Source organism: Synchiropus splendidus, chromosome 7 (assembly GCF_027744825.2).
Source record: "Synchiropus splendidus isolate RoL2022-P1 chromosome 7, RoL_Sspl_1.0, whole genome shotgun sequence".
NCBI lineage: Eukaryota > Metazoa > Chordata > Actinopteri > Syngnathiformes > Callionymidae > Synchiropus > Synchiropus splendidus.
This window is the reverse complement of record NC_071340.1, coordinates 14,098,477-14,118,064: the sequence shown is the minus strand read 5'-3', so window position 1 is coordinate 14,118,064 and position 19,588 is coordinate 14,098,477. Positions and strand designations below refer to the sequence as shown.

Sequence of the window (19,588 nt, the reverse complement as noted above, 5' to 3'; positions counted from 1 at the left end):
TAGTGTTCCCCTTGACGTTTATGCCTCACATCTCAAGTCCTTAGATGATCCAAAACCTGCAGGAGGTAGAGAGTGAGCCTTATAGAGCAGCTGTAATGACATCCTCAGTGACAGGGAGAATGGGCAAAGTGAGACACAATGGTCTTAACCAATCAGCCGGCCAGCCTCCCTCCAGGCCCCCTCGCATTGACAATAACGGCTTTGTTGAGGCGGCACTCCACTTGCACAATCACATAAAGACACACACATACACACCGAGACCAAAGCGGCACCCTAGACGTTTTGGGTAAGGAAAAGCAGGAGACGCAGCGCACCTCTGCACGACTGTGAAATCACTCAAGAACGCACATTTTCACTTGTAATGTGTGCCTGTGTTTGTGTATCCAGACCTGGGCACATGACTGCAGCTGCCCCCTCATTCCCTCATCTAAAGCGGCACCCCTCCTTGTTGTAGGTGAGAGGTCACACGGAGTGGCATTCCTCATCGTTGGAGAATGAGCAAGATTTGCTCTTATTAGAGGGGGCCAGGGGAAATGGAGGGAATACACGAGGGGGCATGAACGCAACAAAGCAGGGCAGGTAGTGGATGCTGAGTGTTTTGTAAGTGTGAATACATGTAAGCATGTGTGTGTAGAAACGGACCACTAAACATAAGACCCTTGTGGCTTCTCCCAGCTTCATAGACACAGCTGTTTGTTTAGTCTGAGCCGGCCCCGAGGGAAAGACACACAGACAGCGGGACAGACAGACACATTTATCATTTATTCATGTGCAAATTCATACTTACAAGACATCAAGCATAAATAAACAGCGGAACTACATGGAGACAAATTGGAGTACAACACTTTAGGGGTCTAACTAGGAAGTGTCGGATTTAAAACGCCCCTGCTTTGTGACTTACGCTCAGAAGGGTCAGGATTTCTAAGATAGCCCCAATGCTTAGAGTCAAGGGAAGTGATCTCAGTCCCTTGACAATGTTTTGTAAGACGCAGACCATATTGAATTTGTTAAAGTTGACCAGGATCCATTCATCTCTCATCCAATTTGATATGAAAACACCCTAATATTGACCACCTATATGTTATTTTCATCTCATAAACCCACAGTTAAATTGAAGCGTCAAGAACGCAAACTGAGTGTGTCGATTTTCCGGCTTCATTTACTTCTTTTGAGTGCGTGGGATCAAATTTATGAATCCCAAGGTCAGAGTCAGACGTTATCAAGGGTTGGAACGTGTCCATCCTCAGTGGGACCTACTGGCTCCATTCGGGTCATTAAACAGAGCAGGCACAATTTGTACTGGCGCTCGTTACAGTCATTTTATAGGGCTGCCAAACAACGTCAAATCAAGGGACATTTTCAGCAAATATTTCTTGTTACAAAATGAGCCACAGGAACTAGCACTTGAGTCTGTTGTTTATTTGCTCCAGACAAGAATTGGTTTTGGAAGAACAGTTGCTCATTCAGGAATCCACCTTTCAACTATTGTACAAACACACTGATACATTCACTGACACGCTGCCAGACAGCTGACAGCCATTCAGGTTCAGCTTAGTGAAAGTCTATACTCTTTCAGGGTCTTCATCATCCCTGTCAGGCTGGTTGAGCATACAAATCCATGCATGTACGTCAGAAGTGAAAACCACAGAGGCTGCATCGCAATGAAGCCACAACAGCGAAGCAGCGGCCACAAACACGTGATGCAATGACTCAACATCATCCCTCTCTACATGATATAAGACCACTCTTCACATATTCCCGCAGAAACAGGGGACTACTCTGTCAGAAAATAAAAGCTGTGGCTGTGTGACTTTTATTCACAATTAATTGGTGATGTCCTCTGAAAACCAGGAGAATGAGCCCTTTGCATTTAAATGCCTCTTTTTGTTTTGGTTCAAAAGGGTCTAAGATGATTTTAAAAAATATGCTCATCTGTTATGCATCTTAAAATAAAAAGGTGAGACATATTCCATTCTCCTCCAGCAAGATGTGTGGTGACAACCTTCTTGTTCATTGAATGCAGCTCCCTCACTGAGCCAATGGCATTTCTTTAAGTGTGAGTAGCGGCCAGGGGTCTTCATTAAAAGCTACCTTCAGCTAGACTGGCTATTATAGTCGTCCTACATCTGCCTGAAGAGGGACAGCGACCCACTGAGACTGGACACAATAGCCGATGAATAGGGCTTGACCTTTTGGACAGATAGAGAAGACGGTATGTGTGTGTGTCTGATTGAGAAATTAGCTACAGTTCCAACCAAATGGTCAGCACTAACACACACACACACACTCACAGATCAGATCCAGCCCTGAGGGTAAGAAAGCAAAGGCTAGACTGCAGTTGTCTAAACCCTGACCTGCCCCGCGCAAACAACAAGACACACACAGATCTAGACAGACACAGCGGCCTAGACAACTGAATCCAGCAATTACCTCACCTCTTGAATGTCCAGCAGGGTCACAGGTCACCTATCTTGTTGGTCTACCGCTTTCTTTGTGTAACAGTGTAGTTGTGACCTTGCAGAGTCATTCATTGAAGACCCATTGAAGTGCACACATGGCAACAGAGCTGATTGGAGAGGGCTTCTTCTCTGTGCAATTTGTGTGTGGGCTTGTGTGTGGTGATGAGTGTGTATGTGTGTCTCCGTCTCAGCGCACCGTTGGTGGGGGAAAGACAGATGGACATAATGTGTTTTGTCTGGACTTTCTTCAGGTTGCTGCCTGAGAGCGGAGCAGAGGTTAGATGCATTGGGATGTGAATGTGTGTGTCACTCTGGGTGTCGGTGTGTGTTTCAAATGTGTACGGGCGGTGTGTATGGGGGTCAGACACAGATGGACAGCTGGTGTTTCAGCGGTGCTAAATCACTCACCCCTCCCCAGCCTGAATGCACATGCACACACACAAATACATACACATTTCCCTTCCCCCATTCCCCAAAAGGAAACGCCCCTTAAAGCATTCCTCGCTTTTCCTCTCTAAGACTGAAAACTGGACACGCACAAATGTAGCCAGTGAAACTCAGCTGCTCATTAAACTGATAGAGGTGCAGTATGTCCACACAAGAATGGGTCTGGCCGTGACAGAGGTGATCATTTCATGCTCACACACCTCCATAAATCAGGACTGCTCTCTGCGGGTTGGCACTTCACACACGTACACACAGACTGATACGCACACTTTTTTATGAGCTCATCAAGTCCCTCAGGTCACCAACCGCCATCTCAGCCAAGGATGAAAAAGTTCACATCAAAAGGCTAACCATTTCACACACATGCACGTGTACGCCCACACACACACACAGAAATACACGTTTGACAGAAGCATTTGTCAGTGCTTTAATTTCCTTGTCAGTGCACTTGACTAACGTATAATACTCCCAAATACTGATGGGGGACCACCAGGCAGATGAACACACACACACACACACACCCTCAGCCAGGGGGACCACCAAGCAGTGAGGCTGTCAGGACAAGATAAGTGTGTGTGTGTGTCTACCATCAGGGTTCGGCGTGCACACAAAAATACACAGACACATACAGTGCAAGCTGGTCTGGACTGGTGGAATAGTGCCGGCTTATCTCCCCACACAGATAGTGAAATGGATTAAGAGCCACATTTGGTGCGTCCAGAGAACCGGACTGATAACCAAAGAAGCACTCTCTCTCAACGCAATTTTTTTTTTCACGTAAGCGAGCGAGAGAACTGGAGGTAGAGAGCATGTGTGCGCTCTCCCATGTGTTGGCATTGGACTGATAGCTGCGTGTCTATGTCTGTGCGAGCATGTGCGTTTGAAAGAGTGATGCTGTGCTTGACCCAAAACCCAATCGGTTAGAAAGCAGGCATTCATCTTGCAAACACACACAGCATGCCCGGACAAAGACCTGTGTGTGCAGAGGCGTTCAGCATGTGTGTGATGTCAGCGCGGGACAGAGAAGGGAAGACCATTGCATGTCATCATGTCTGTGTGTGGGTTTGTCCCCTGACACGAGCTGCCTCATCAAACCCCAGGTTATCATGTCTGCAATGATGACGATGATGATGACGATGACACAATGCCCCCCCACCCCTATACTTTTGATTGGTGTACATTATAGAACATCCAGTGCTGCGGAAATACTGCAGAGAAACAGAAGGATACATCTTAAAAAAAAGGTTACGTATGAATCTGTCTTCACCTCACTGTCACTTGATGCCATTTGAAAGTGCAACCTTTGGCACTCTTGACTTACAACCAATGTGAGATGATTTATTGAAGGACTCATCCTCTCAGCCTTACATTTATATGTCTTTAAGAGATTAGAAAACTGCCAAAAAACTGAGATACAAGCAAATTGCACCATTGTGTACCCTCTTAAATATAAAGATACATTTGAAAAAGCTATATAATGTGGTACCTAACTCATTACCATTTTACATGACAGAGTTAGCGCCAAATTTAAGACTGTTTTTCTAAAAGGTTTCTGTTCCACTCTTCATCTTTGTGGACTTATTTATCCCCTTTTCCTTCCTTGTCTATTAGAGTCAAATCTCTATCTTAATGGGTATCTATTGTATCCTGCCCGGCTCCCTCTATTCACTAGAGTAACACACGCACATACACACTCCCTCAGAGAGGGCCCCTTAACCAGGCTCTCCATATGCCTGACCCCCACCTCCTTTCTCCTCCTCCTCCTCCTCTTTCACAACCCCCTTCTCCTCTCCCCATCTCCTGCTCACACTCTGGCTGCTGCTGCCCCATGCTGCCATCTGCTACAAGACAACAGTGGCTGAAAGAGAGAAAAAGTGGAGGGAAGAAAATGGGTGATGAAAAAGAGCAATTGAAAGGAGGAAGACATGAGCAAAGAGAAAAAGATTGAAGGATAAGGTGGATGAACGGGGACACAGAGGCGCGAAGAGAGGAAGAGAGGAGTGAGTGGATGTGGACACGTTACAATAGAGAGAAGAGAGGCTGTCCATCTGCTCCCCCTTGCCTCAAATCTGCCCCTCCTCACACAGACACACACACCACAAAGAGAGTATTTAACCTCAACAGACACACACACACACACACCAAGCTAGACACAGAGCAGTCCAGCCTCTCTCTTTAACCCGTTCCTCTCCAGTGAGCCTTCCTGTATTACACCCTTGGGCTGGCAGGTGATGAGTGGATGGAGGGAAAGCATGCATGGGGGGTTGGGAGGGGAGGGATTGGTATGATTGAGGGACAGTGTCGGGGATGAAGGCTTGAAACTGATCTCAACCAACACCAACATATCCTCCAACCCTTGCCCCTCCCCTCCATAAACCTCAATAGGGAGCAGCTTGAAGCCCACGTCTCTATGACAACCTCTGTCAATCATACAGTAACGGCGGTCCACATGGGCAGCTAAGGGGCTGGATGGAAAGTCCAGACATTACTCACTTGATATGAAGACTTATCTTTGACTCTATACAGAGATCATCTAGTGTCCAGCAGTTAACGTTTCTATATTCTATAGTGGGGCATTATTGCGTAACACATGACCCGGCTAGCCATCTTAAGTTGTTGACAAACAGAGATGAAAGATCTCATGTTTTAGCCAAGGGGAAGAGGGTTCTGTGGTGACCACATGGTTTGGGTAGGTGAGGAGAAACAGTGGACATGTTGGAGATGATAATACCAGATTAGAGGAGAAGAGCAAGACAACCATTGTGGTTCATCAATGAAGGTGAGCAGGGAGGCCAAACAAGAAGCGACAGAAGCTATAAAATATATTCCAGACCGTCACCCTTTTACTGAAGCTTCGATGTCAGAATTTTCCCTACAGAGCCCGTGTTCAGAAGCCCACATGAAACTCTAGCCAAATGCATATTAATCTCATGAGAATAACCACAGCCAGTTTGCAACTTGAGTCGTCATCCTAGAATAAGTTAATTGATTCATGAATTATTGGCGGATGGGGAAGCAGAGACTTACAGCAGATCTAGTACATCTCAACAAGAAGAATAAGATTTCCTAGGAAAGCTATTGAATGACAAGATGGGTGTCCTAAGCTAGTCTTGTTTGATTAAGTTCTCAAGAAGGTCAGCAGGTCTCACTAACTGGTTCATCATGAGCAGTAAAAGTAAAGATTTGGTTCCTTCCTGAGGTCTCAACTCTCAAACCCAACTAAACTTTTGTGAAAGAACTTCAGAAAGCACATCCTCTAACACCCATCGGTGACAAGAGCATCTGGCGATATCATCTGTTTCTGGTCTGCCGCTCAGTCTTTGTGACATTGACATGACTGTCCAGTCTGGACACACAAACGGTGTAGGTCAACACACTCTGCAAACACAAGATTCCCTAAGGGCTAGTAGCTACAGAGAAGAGGTCTGAGTGTATTAGTCCACAAATGGAGATAGCCGACACCAGCTGTCACTTGCTTATGTCAGCCCTATTCTCAGCTAGCCTCGGCTGGTTTCGATTACAGGGCACACTTTGACCCTCTGTGGTCAAGCAGAGAAAGGAGCTACTGGGCAAGAGAGACGTAGGGACATCAATAAAAATAAAAAATAAAAAAAACGGCTGGACTAAAATTTAAAGAGACGGGAAGTCGTGTAAAATAGCTTCAGTATTGACTTACTCTTTTCCTGGGGGGTCCTCGGTCTTCATCCTTCTGACTCCGCCCTGCGCCAGTACCACTTCCTGCTCGTCCTTGCCTTCCTCCTTTAGCCTCTCCTACTGGAGGCCTGATGGTCATCCTGATCTCAGGTGGGCAAATGTAGTTTTCAAGATTCTTGGGGGGCTTCTTGGTCCGCTTGGTTGTCTGTATCTTCAGCTTCAGACTTCCTTCCTGGAAACTTGCCTCCTTAATGGAGAATTCCTGTTCTTCCAGAAGCGGCTCACCTTGTTCCTCGATCCCCTCCCCTTCGCCGATAACGGTGCTGATCACATTGTCATTTCGTGCTAAGTTGATGCCCCCTGCTCCATCACGACCTTCTTTATTCAGCTCCACCCTGACTCCCTGTAACTCCCCCTCTTTGGGTCGGGCTGAGCCAACCAGATCTCTTGGCTCCATCCACGCTCCCGCCAAAGCCAGTCAGGATGGGGCAAGCTGTGGCAGCCAGCCAATAGGAAGACAGAGAACAGAGGTGCGTTGAGTGGCTGGGTGTTCCCGATGAGCTACTGTGGTTGGGTGGGTTGACCCACAGAGATGCAGCGAAGCCCGGGACATTCTGAGGAAAGAATAAGAGTTATGAGTAGAAGAAGAGTGACAGCCATGCCAATGAAGTGACTGTTACACCTGCAAAGCAATTTGATTCGCATATTGAATGTATGAATCTGAACCTGTCACAACCACATAAACCAAGCATTTGCAATGTCTGAGATGCTTACGATTGCAAATATTATAACCAAAGCAATGCACACACTAATGATCAGCCCAAAATAAGACATTCTTCTTCTCAGCTGTAAAAGGAGGGTGAAGTTACCCTGAGGACACATGGATGAAAAAAAAAAAAAAAAAAAAAGACGAAAGACGCTGACTTCTGTTTTTTTTCTTTCCTTTTCATTTCGCCAGAGCAGAGGTGGAGGGGGGTTGACACAGGGGAAAGGGAAGGTGGCAGAGAGAGAAGGAGGGAAGGAATCTAAATTCTTTTACCAGATGTGCTTTACGAGCTGGTCTGGAAAAAAACTGCGTCTGAACTGTTTCACACACATGGATTGGGATTTCTATGTACAAGCAGAAGACACACCATGCTCCACATAAACCCCCGCACAAATGACAGTGTTGCCGTAAGAGTTTACGTCTCCACTCTTGTTGCTTCTCTAGCAAAGGCAGCGTTTTATTCTTTTCCTCAAAGCGTTTAAGTTACTTCAGGGTCTTTATATACACCGGCCTGGATACAGGATACATATTGAAGCACCCGCATGTATACGCTTACACCGATGGAAAGCAACCAAAACAAACACTGGCCTTCACTACACACTACATCTCCGGGGAATCCCATCAGTCAATATGACATGAGGCATGACTGAGCTGGAAGCGGGGAATGCTGTCTCACAGACAGCTCAGTCTGACACCATTCAAGCTGATGTCAACCCAAAGTAGACCGCAATTTAAAGGGCTATTAAAACAAAAGCGCTGTTCGAATCCTGCCCACCTGCTACACCTAGATTCCAGTGTGAGTCTTTTCTTCGTACCAGCCCACGCTGCTGTACTAACAGCTGATCTCCACCGTAATACTCAACAGGACACAAAGCACATGCTTACAGTGTGATTGACTGTTCATAATCCGCAGCAGTATTTTAACACCCACCGAGTCTAACTCTCTGAGCTGAATGCATTTCCATAAAACAAGCGTTTTCATTTTTGTGTCTTAATGATTGATTTAATAGCACTCGCGCGGGTATTTAGGATCGACCATTTTGACTATTTTATTTTATGCCTGATTTCCAGACCATGGCTCAAGTGATTGCCCTTTCACTTAACAAAAACAATGAAGTATACATTACAAGCTGTTAGATCTAGCAAAAGTATGAAATATGTTAAGATATTATATTTGTGCTCAAGGAAAAGCACCCTTGAGACATATGTTACTATCTTTCAACTACTCTACTTCTCAACGCCACAGTTTGCCAATAGTTATTACCCCAGTATTTATTTCAGCATGAAGCATTCAGCAGTGTGTAGTTTCCTTCACACGACTCTCAATAGTGAGAACTTTATGTTGAGCAGTGCTGAAATAGTTCCTACTCACACTGCACTCTGATACGCTAAACTCTACTTCAATATACTTTCTACTGCCAGTTAAACTCCCCAGATGATCTGCAGTCATCTTTCCAAGTTAGCACCTCACTGCCCTCCCTAATAAACTTCAATAATCCAAAGCTCGGAAGATCAGCTAACACTGACTTCACACACATTGGTCGCTCCCACATGATCCTCTGGGAGCCTTCGTGTTCCTAATGTCAGCCCGGTGACTCGCCCTCATGGCATGTGTGAAAGCCACCCAGTCTGTCATGTGACCCGGGACAATCACAGGAAAAAGGGACAACTGCCAACCACAACATCCCACATGAACACTTGAACTGAGAAACATCAAAAGAGACCAAGTGTGCAGCGCTTCACAGCAAAAATGGTGTCATACATGAGGCGAACTTCACTTTGGGCAATCGCAGTGTAAACTACTTAGCTGGGTCACGACTACCTCTCCTCCCCCACTGCTCGCTGCCCTAAGCTCTGTTGGTTCTCTGTTACTGGCAGACTGGCTGAGAGTTTGTGTAAGACTGACCCCCTCGTCGGGCCTCCCTGGCTGAGGCTAAGCTTTTGCTGTCTCCCCTCTCTTTCTCGCACAAAAACACACTAACGCACACACACCTCAACCAGCCTCAGACAGCAGGCTGATTGTAAGAGGCCAGACGTGCTGCATAAATAGCTTTATTATGTTCTCAAAACTGCCAGGGCTTTTCAGCGCCTCACTCAAACAGCATAAGGTTATTCCCTGCGCTGGATGTGAAAACACTGCGAAGGAGGCTCTCTTCCTCTTCTGCCTGTGTCTCCGAAAACAATTATGATAAAGCTTTGATAACAGAATACAGATTGACAGGGCAGAGATAGCGAGTGATAAAGATGAGCAGACAAAACAGGGGCTGAAGCAGTGTTTGGGTGAGGAAAAAGCCAAACAGAGAGACTGCAGAGAGCGACTGATGGCAGCAGAACACAACCTTTTAAGGCTGCATACCCGGCAGCTCCACAGCCTGAGGTGGACTCACAAATAGCCCACCAGCACATGTGTGATTGCACAAGGTGAAGTCTTTTCTTCGCTTTTTATACGATGAGAGTGTTGAGTCCAGACCATGCCTTGCTGCAGTCGAGTACCTCGGCCCGCCTGCCACTCTCATTTTGCACTTGTGTCTTTCTATTTCATGATGACACTTTACACCCGGGTGCAACATTCAAATGAGTTCCAATGTCATCATCTCACATCTTCTTTCTCTCATTCCAACTCTAGTTCAAACTAGCACAGTGCAACTTATGCTTCTTCTTTTGAATGCGCTGCTTCAGGTTTGTGCAAATAAGGTGTTTGTTAAATTTAACACACTACATCCTGATTATCCTGCCCAACCCACCGGCCACTTAAATGTCGAGAACATCTACAGCTCCCTCTTTATTGCGGACTGCTTTTCACGAGAAGGGTAAAAACACTTATTTTGAGGTTAATGAAGAGGAAGGGGCTCTGCATGGATAAATGGTCAGGGAATGTAGCATGAAGAGTGTTCTGCATTCAGTTCACATTCAGGGATGGCAGCAGCATGTGTTCTGCTAGGAGGATGATCATAAAGTGCCATGTGTGGGCAGACCATAATAGAAAATGATGGTCTTGAAGCTGATCTCGCGTGTGTGTGCGCGCTTAAAGCCACGCTGCCCCTGAACGAGCCATATGTTAGGTAGCACTAAAGGCATTTTCGCCTAACAGAAGATGAATGTTAAACCATTTTAACTGCAGCAGAAGCTACAAAATGGCTGTCAGCAAAAACACCTCTGCTATTCCCCAACTGTCTTCTTCGCTCTCCTCACCCCCCAAACCTCTGTTCTTCCCCCTCCCTTGTATGCTACCTCTTCCCTTTTTTCCCTCCCATTCCCTCTCTCTCATACCGCTCTGTGAGCTCTTCCAAAAAGGTGTTGATATTTTCCTAAAAGAGCCTGCCATCAGTTAGATTTGTCCTTGGACGGCGTTCACATTCCCTCCTCCCACTTGCTTGATCCTATTTCGACCCGTGGTATCCAACCCAAGAGGGGGATGCACCTAATCGATTTCTCATGCTTTCATTTTAAAAGGTGGCATGGGCATCTCATTACCTAATAGAGCTTTTACCAGTCTGCTTCATACTTTCACAGCACAAGCCACAGCCGATGGGCTGCTCTGCTCTGGGAAGACCTGTTAACAAGAGAGGATCGATGGTTCAATCCAAGTCTGAGTCACCTCAATTATCAATCTCGCAAGTCCATTTCTTTCCACCTAGTCAAGCACTTCTCTGACAATCGCCTCTCCACTGATGCCCTTCTCCTCTTTCCCCTGTTCATTTCCAGGCTCTTAAACCTATTTATCTTCAAGCCCGAGAGCGTTTCCACACGTTCTCTTTCAGGTTTATCTATTAATCTTCTGGATCTTGTGGTTTGAACCCAGATGTCTGTCAGTTGCAGGATTACTGACTTGCCAGTGGTACACTTCGGTTCTCATCCCCCTCTAAACAGCCCACCATGGATAGATGACTTTCAACCACAACATCTTGAACACCAGTTGAGACATATGAGACCCAAACTGACTTAATCACTAGTTTCACGTGAAAGATCTCGATGCACTACGCTCCAGGAGCTGACATCTGTGACCACACCGAGGGGATTTTAGCAAGAATGATCAGCGAAACAAAACACACAGTTTGCATATAGTCTGACATTCAATCTTTTCCTCATAATATTCCATTTGAATTGGGTTTTCTTCGACAGTGAATGGAGCTTAACCAATACAATCTTAAATGACTGCCTGCAGTTGTCTTTGTTTTCGCATTTTTGGACAGTCTTACTTGTCAGTGGCTATTTTATCTTATGTGACACCATCTCACATCTAAGCATCTCACTATCTAAGCAGCTACACGTGTAACTTTAAGCGACCACTTCCCTTTTTAGCAAAATGTGCTTTGAACAGTCTCTTTATCCTACCAACATTGGTCTAGATTTGTGTTTGAAATGCACCAGATCAACCAAACTCTTCACGCAGACCATTTTTCTTGTTGATGCTTGAAAAAGCAACTGCTTTGCACCTTTTACGACAGCCACTGGAGGCAAAATACCCGAGTGGATATAAGCTATTCTTAATTTACCGTATTGCCCTGTGGTTACTTTACAATTGCTGAGTAAGCAGAGATAGAGCTATTGATCATCACATGGAACTGTGCTTGTAATTCAAGTTAGCTTCAAGTCATGTTGCTCGATTGTTTTCTGGTGTTGCGCTTGCTTGAGGATTGACTGCGTCTCAGCTGAAGGAAGATAGACAGCTATGCATATTTTATCTGTTTGATAGCATATAGAGTTGTTCCTGCCAGAGTGATATTGACTCAACTGTTTCTTTATGTTTATGTCACTGGCTGTTCACGGTTTATTAGCGCGTTGCTTAGTGTTGGAAACGTCGACTAATGGGACTGTGGGACTGACACAGTTCTGCTATGACTGTCACAGAGGTGCGACTCCAGACGATTTTGCTTCATAGTTATTGCTCTACTTCGAAACAATGTTTTAACCAATCACTAGTAAGCATAAAGATAGGTGTCACAATGCGGACAGAATGGGTTGCACTGTCAGCGAAGGTGCGGTTTGTGCGTTCCAGTTGTGCTGTGTTCAGTTTGAAGGTGTATGAGTACGCAATCCAAGACGTTTACCCCGAGCATAAAAAAATAAGTCGAAGTCTGAATCAATTAAATGCGCCAAGAGAATTTCCTGTGACCCGTTAACCCGGAGCATTAATGGTGGCTGAGAAGAGGGACTCCCTGCTAATATTTTGGCCTCCCATCACAACCAGTGTAACCCCTGCGTGTGGCGGAAATGTACCGTTAAGGTGTTTGCCTAAATCGGATGGTCTTTGAAATATGTAGGGGAACCATGGATACCTAAAAATTTCTTTCTTTTCTTCTTTCTTTGTGACTATAGTCCCTAGGACAGACGATTTTTACTGGCCACCATAATCCCACCTTTACAGTCCATCTAATATATAGCCTGCTCATGACATCAGTCAGACACACGGCCGGTGCATTGCTTTTGAGCTGCTCTCATCGTAACCCAATGATCTCAAATGGGCTGGTCAAATCCCACGTGGTGACAGATGTCATGTGAACATGTGAAGCAACAGATTCTGAAAGCTGTCTGCATGTTTCAATCCATTTCATCACCCAATTAGATTAGTCATTTGTTTCTTCATATGTGTGCTGTTACATCGCCTCACGCTTGCATCAGGGTCAAGTCACATGCACAAATGGAGTGAGAGAAATGGACCTCCAACACCTGATTCAGTCTAAAGTCACATCAGAACAGTTCTCCATGATAGAGCAAACTACCAGTGAAGTTGCAGACTCCTTCAGCTCCTCAGCAAAAACACGATGAGCACCATCACCCTTGGGGAGCTGCAAGCTGCTATTCCTAATTCAATTACATGCAGCTTCTAAATTGGAAGGAGAAAAAGAGAGCACTAAAACTCCTTGGTTCAAAGGCTCAACGCCCCAACAAACACACATCCTCCTCCATCTAGCTCCCCTGCAGGTCATGGCAGTGATGCTATGTGATGAAGTGTTCAATGTCAGTGAAGATGCAGGAAGTGCCCTCCAGCACCGCAAACATGTCAAGTAGGAAGTGAGCAACACAAGTGGAGCGGGTCCACGATCAGTGTCTAGTGGTCACTTAATCCCATTGACTTAATTGGATCTTGCTAAGGTGTAATGAACAGAGATGCAGCCACCGTTAGGAGGTTAAGCAAATGTGTTGGCACCCGACTCGACTAGACACTTCTCATCGAGCGTTATTCTAACCTGCATTTGTGGTGTGTGTGACACGCACAACGGCCATAAACACGCAGAGGTGCATTCAGGTGTGGAATGTGGCCAGTCAGCCGAGGCTACTTACCCATGTCTGATGTTGTCACACACTTGCGTAAATATTTGATCACGATCATTTACGATCCATTTAGAAACATTTTACTCAGGCGACGGATGGGATGACAGCCTCCCGGCGAGCTGTCAAGCGGCTTCGGAATGTTGGTGGTTGTTTTTGACAGAAAACCTCGAGGAAAATGGCGTCAACGAGCCTCTGAAGAGGAAAAACAAAATAGGATTTACACCCGATCCGACGACTCCAACAAGGTAGCGGCACGGTAGGGGGGGGATCCAATCAAAAACGCTTATGTCCCGGTTGTTCTTCGGAGAAATCGGATCTCGGGAAGGTTTGCTGGTGGTGAGGCGCCTCGGCGGTGCAGAGCTCGACTCCGGAGCCGCGCAAGATCACCGGACAGTCGGGGAAGCTTGCACGCAGCGATTAGATCCCTCGCAAATCCGCTAGGTCTGGGGAGGAGGGAGGGTGTCGCTCTAGTCAAAACAAGCCCGCATCCGACGTCCAACACTACAATCCAACAGGGAAACGTCAGCCACAAGACCGCGCTTTTAGCCGTCAGTGTCGGAGGAACCGCAGTCGCGGATCGAGTCGCTCGGCTCGCAGTGGAAAAAGCCCTCGGTCTCTCTCTCTCTCTCTCTCTCACTCCTCTCTCGCTCTCCCTGTTCTCGCTCTGCTTTTCCCGATCGGTGAATGTCAGGTCCTGGAGCCTGGTGTCTGCTTATGATGATCTCCGCCTGCACACTGAGCGCTGAGACGGAGCAGAGGCGAGGAGAGCCGAGGAGGCGGAGCGACATCGCCTCCACCTGGTGGCTCACACGCCCTGCGAGTCTCTACACAACCTCCCCCCGCACCCTGTGTGAGATAGGATCTTTTCTGCGCTGAAATTGTAATTTCCCAGCGTGGGATCGATAAAGTAAACCTATCTGTTTAAGAGGATTATTTTATAGACTGAATCTCGCTCCTGTAAAATCATGTATCTGTTGCTTGGTGGACCAGATTTGCCTTAACCCAGACTCTCCAGCTCCACCAAGGGTGTTCGGAAGCCAAATTAAAGATTATTGATCTCCTTCTGCTTAATGGAAGAAGATCCTAATGAGGTGCTTGAAGGACACTTCTGGATCAGCGGTGGTTCTACTCCAAGTCTCGCATCAGTCAGCTTCCATGTCTCTATGCTGGCACCAGTTGCCTTCTATGAATGTCCTTGAACCTGTTCTTCCACTCGAGACCTAATCTTCATGGTCAAAGGTGAGGAGAATTAAGCAGTAGGTAAAAAGTTGCATAAATACATTTTGTTCATCAAACAAAATTACAAAAATAACTTGCTAGACAATTTATTTTTGACAAAGAAGGTGCAATAGGCGACTTTTCTTTTTCTATTCTAGCACTCAGCCGAAACATCAAGCTTCCTTCTTTTAATCCTGTGTTCCAAAATAAGCTTTATCGTCATAGAATGAAGGTCAGAAATCTATAATGTTTATGGAGTAAAATCCTACAATGCAAAGAAATTAGGAAACGATTCACACACGTATTAAATGCATGATGAAACTTATTTTCATTTTGTCTGAACAAAGTGTCAGTAACTGAGGTGGACATATCGGCATGTAAGCTGTGAATTCCTCTCTCTGACTCGTTTATGGATAATGAGTCTGAACAGGCAACCTCACACACATTAACATGAAAACCATATTTAGAAAGTGGAAAATGCATAATTTTTATGACAACCTATTAAGTTGTCGCTTGAAATCCTGCTGCCAGTCAGAGGTAGACATTAATAGCATGAGGTTGAAACCCTTATTTTACTATGATTGTTATAGCTGCTAACTGCCAGTGAACTGGCTATTGAACTGGGATAATTGAGTCCTCATAACACTAACACGTGTTCAGTGAAATGTAAGATCGTCCAATAAACACAAGGCGTGTAGGCGAGGGAAGTCAGAGTGAAGCCTGGGTCTGTGTGCCAATGGTTCCTCAGTGAGATGTCAAAATGCATCAGAATGGAAAGCACTTGTTCCGTTATCTCATAGGTCATGTTTCCATGCGAAACTTGACCTTCATTATGTGGAGAACATTCTTTAACATTAACAAGTGATGCAAATGACGACCTTTATGTGCCTCGCAGTTGTTACTCAGTCCTGGAGTATGTATGTGCGCGTGTGTGTGTGACAGCGGAGGAACGAATGTTAGGTATTTCATGATGTGCTGTAATGCTTGAGACTCTGCTCAGTGGCATGTAAACATGCAATGTTCTTTTGAGAAACCTCCTTAGCAACAAGGGCATTTGAAAATCTTGCCTGCTCATCCTTGTACATTATATATCAGACATGGTCCATTGTGTGTCTCAGGGGCCTCCTGGGGCCTGGTAACACCACAGGTTTGAGCATTGTCTAACTTGGAATTACAAACCTATTCAGTATCGCCGCACACCTATATTGTTTCATCTTTTGCCTTCAAAACAGTCTTTATGAAAAATGACCAATACCTTGACTTTAAATTTGTACTGACTTTACCTATTTTATACATTCTCTTATGTTCTAACCCTAACACTGACTGAAGTATTAATCATGTATCCTCCTGAAAGCTGCACACCAAAAACTATCCTTGATACATTATTGGAGTGATCTCATGAATGTAGTTATTAAAGGCATGGCAGCGGGATCCACATCCAACTGATAGCAGATAAGGACAGTCATTTGTTATATGAGTCACATGTCTTTGGCCAGTCTTCCGTCTTATAAATTTATAATTTTGATTATTTTATTAATCCTTTTTGGAACAGACACATTTGGTTTCGATTTGTCTAAAGAATCAACAGCACATTTCAGTCATGCAGGTAAACCATAGAAGAAAAAAAAGCTGTGAGTCCCCTCTTGGTCTTAACCTAGTACCAGGTTGAGAAGGTGAAGGATGGACTCAGGATTCAGCATTGTGAACAGGGGCTAATATGGGACTGGTGGACAGTCAGGCAAGGTTGAATATGTGAAACAGCTCACAGAAAATGCCTCCGGTGAGATTGTGACCCGGGCCCTTCCTGTGGTGCGGCAGCCTTGTTGTCACTCCGCTGCTGCTGCTGTGTGTGTGTGTGTGTGTGCATCCTATCTCTGCTCTCTATTGATTTGAGGATGTGCGCAAGAACACAAAGAGACCCCGGAGAGTGAAGGGTCAACAGCTGCTCCTCAACAACCAATCAATCGCAGTATATCAGTAAACAGAAAATCACACAGACACACGGACGCGTCCAGACAGCACTCTGTTCTTAAATCTGTTGCCATGGATACCAGATACTGGCAGCCAAGAGGGAGCAGTTTTGCAGCTTTAACTGTAAATATTGAATCATGATGGGGAGGAAAGAGACAGCAGTGCGGGGCAATGTTCCTGCCTGAAAGATCCAAATAAGCAGATCATCTTTTCATCTCCTATTCACTTCTACAAGAAATCTGGTGCATCATTCATGCTCATCAAGTTCAGCATGAAAAGATCAATCCAGTGATATGACTCCCTCCTCTACAGACCGAGCGCTGCCCTCATTCCTTCATCTTGCTCTGCCTTTTTCTGTGGGAGATCTTGATTACCTCAAGTGGGTCAGATTGTAGCTGCTTCCTCTCCCTGCTTTGTGAGGACAAAAATAAATATTAATGAAATGAAGAAAAAAAAATAAAATAAACAGATTCAAATGCAGAATGTTTGTATTAGATTAGTCATTGTTAAGCATAAGATTTAAAATGTGTATCTCTCCATTACAGTCTATATTATGCATGTGTCCCTTGGAGTATTAGTTCCAAAAATAAAGCAACATTTTAAGCACAATTAGCTCCATCCATATGCATACACTTTCTTCAACTCATCCAAGTTTGGGCGCAGCAGCTGAAGCCAAGAGGCTGAGATTTACCTCTGTCTAGAAACCTGCTTTTGTCCTCTCTTAGTTTGGCGTGCTGTCTGATGCATCCTGACAAGTTGCCCCAGCCACTTGAACTGACTTCTGTCATTGTGACGGGATCTGTTCTCCACGATGGCAAACATTCCCATCCTATATATATATCATATATATATATATAATTTTGGCAGCTTGTTTCCCCAGTCTTTAAGCTCTTTTTAGTCGGTGTCTAGATGTCTAGATCAGACAAGGAACCTAGCAAGGAACCTCAGCTCTTTTTTTCTGGAACAAAATGACCAATGTCCTCCATCATATATTTTTTCTGCAACTTTGGAGCTTTCAAACTACATTTTCTCAGTACTATAAAATGTGCATTTTCATGTAGAGAAATGAGAATTGAGTGCATCTTTGTGGGGTTATTGCAACCTGCAGATAAAGTAAAACTGGAGCAATGAATGCCTTGTTTTGACCACAGAGGAGGGGAAGTAGAGATGAGGAGCATTGTAAACCCTGGAGGTGAATGTCAATTATAACCTGTTTATGAATAAAATAACTGGTGGAGTCGGCAGAGACATCAGCCGCCCACTTACTGTATATTCATAACAAAGCTTCAGCCCTCCACTGTGGCAGTAGAGGAAGCGCGGAGAGCCATCATGTTAACCTTCAGCTGACATTGTGAGCAGCAGAGACTTAGGTCCAATCAATGAGAGGCTTTTCTTAGGGAGTCCACTAATCTCAGAGGGCAGCAGAGGGTCCATCAGAGCCCACCGACCCCTGGGACTGACAGAGCTAATGGGCTGAGCTCAGGTGGGGAGGGGGCGCAGCCGCTGAGAGTGCAGGAGAACAAGCGGGAGAAAAATGCAATTGTGTGTGATAAAGCGTGTCTTGCATGCGAGAGCGGCAATGTGCATGTGCGTGACAGTGGAGGGGATGTGTGGAAGCAGCAGCAAGGGCCTGCTGATAGAGTGAGAAGTTAATGGGACGTGTGACAAGGTTGATTACTGAGGCCTCAGTGATCTGGCTGGGTTAATGAAGTAAACGACTTCTTGGAGAAGACCCCGCTGGGTTTATCTGCCGCTCCTGATGCGCGCTGATAAAACCAGTCATCTTTTCTCTTCCTTCACTTACCTGCCCCGGGACACTCCACACCGTAGTGCAGTTGTTGTGGCTATTAGACGCCAGTGTCAGCGCTTCTGTCTGACCTGGGGGTCAGATCAGATGTGAATTAATCCTGGACTGAAAAGGGCAAAATAAAAAATAAAATCTGAAATTGCAGGATTGCAGGGGGGTCAGGAAAGGTCAACAGTTTTCTGAAACTGACCGAGTTTAATCCATTTGATGGTTCGCTGTTCAAAGCTTCAGCTGTTGTAATGCATTGTGGGACTGGCAGTGACTTGCACTGGGGATGTTTTCCACTGACAGGCCTTTAATAACAGGCATTCGGAGTCAAGTTCGTGTGAATTCTTGAATGAAAATAAAACCACTTAAGCGTTAAAAACTCATCTCACCTCATGGTATTAAGGAAATGAAATATTAAGAGTCCTGCTCAAGGACAGTGTGCCACATCACCACAGGTGCTTTGCATCCCGCTAACTCTCCACAGCTGTGCATCTTCTTTTTTTGCAAGAAGAACAGAATTGAGATAAACAAAACTGTGCAGCATTTGTGATGTATATTTTATGTTTGAAATTTCGCTTTTTAAACCAGGCGTATGAAATGCATGAAAAAAGTGCAAGGTCGGTTTATTTGCTGAGCGCAAACAAACTGACCTTGCACTTTTTTCATCATTCATTCCCATTTGTATTCTAAATAAAACTCCTTTTTTAGGTCCACATTTTTTTTTCCTGTTTTTGTTTTTCATCCCCAATAGCTAAATATTTAATTGCTAAAAAAAAAAAGTTTTTTTTATGAGTAACACTAAATGTAACCGTATTTCTTGTCCCTCAAAAAGAAAATAATAATAAGAAGAAAATGTATTCAGGAAAAAAAATGTTGAAGTGCCTTTTTGTCATGTTTATGTTTGCTTTGTTCTGCAGATAATGTATGTAAATGTACATGAAATAAAATTATATATGAGCACATAAATATATATTTCCATGCCATAATAACACTTTTTGGTTT

General features: G+C 45.0%; 2 protein-coding genes across 4 annotated transcripts in view; one reads left to right on the top strand and one right to left on the bottom strand.

Annotated features, from left to right (window-relative positions):
• setbp1 (SET binding protein 1) overlaps positions 1-14,325 on the bottom strand; it is a 32,687-nt gene extending 18,362 nt beyond the window's left edge. Inside the window, exons 1-2 of the mRNA XM_053869675.1 lie at positions 13,612-14,325; positions 6,583-7,174 (exon numbers count right to left, since the gene is read on the bottom strand). Coding sequence (XP_053725650.1) covers positions 6,583-7,017 — 435 coding nt within the window. The 5' untranslated portion in view covers positions 7,018-7,174; positions 13,612-14,325. The remainder of the gene's footprint in view (positions 1-6,582; positions 7,175-13,611) is intronic.
• cdk7 (cyclin-dependent kinase 7) overlaps positions 1-19,588 on the top strand; it is a 59,711-nt gene that overhangs the window by 32,068 nt on the left and 8,055 nt on the right. The window contains exon 1 of one of the 3 annotated variants that reach the window (XM_053869676.1): positions 13,687-13,847. The exons of the other annotated variants lie outside the window; for them this stretch is intronic. Within the exon in view, the coding sequence (XP_053725651.1) occupies positions 13,740-13,847 (108 nt within the window). The 5' untranslated portion in view covers positions 13,687-13,739. Of the gene's footprint in view, positions 1-13,686; positions 13,848-19,588 lie in introns of those variants that run through there. 3 annotated transcript variants of the gene reach the window in all.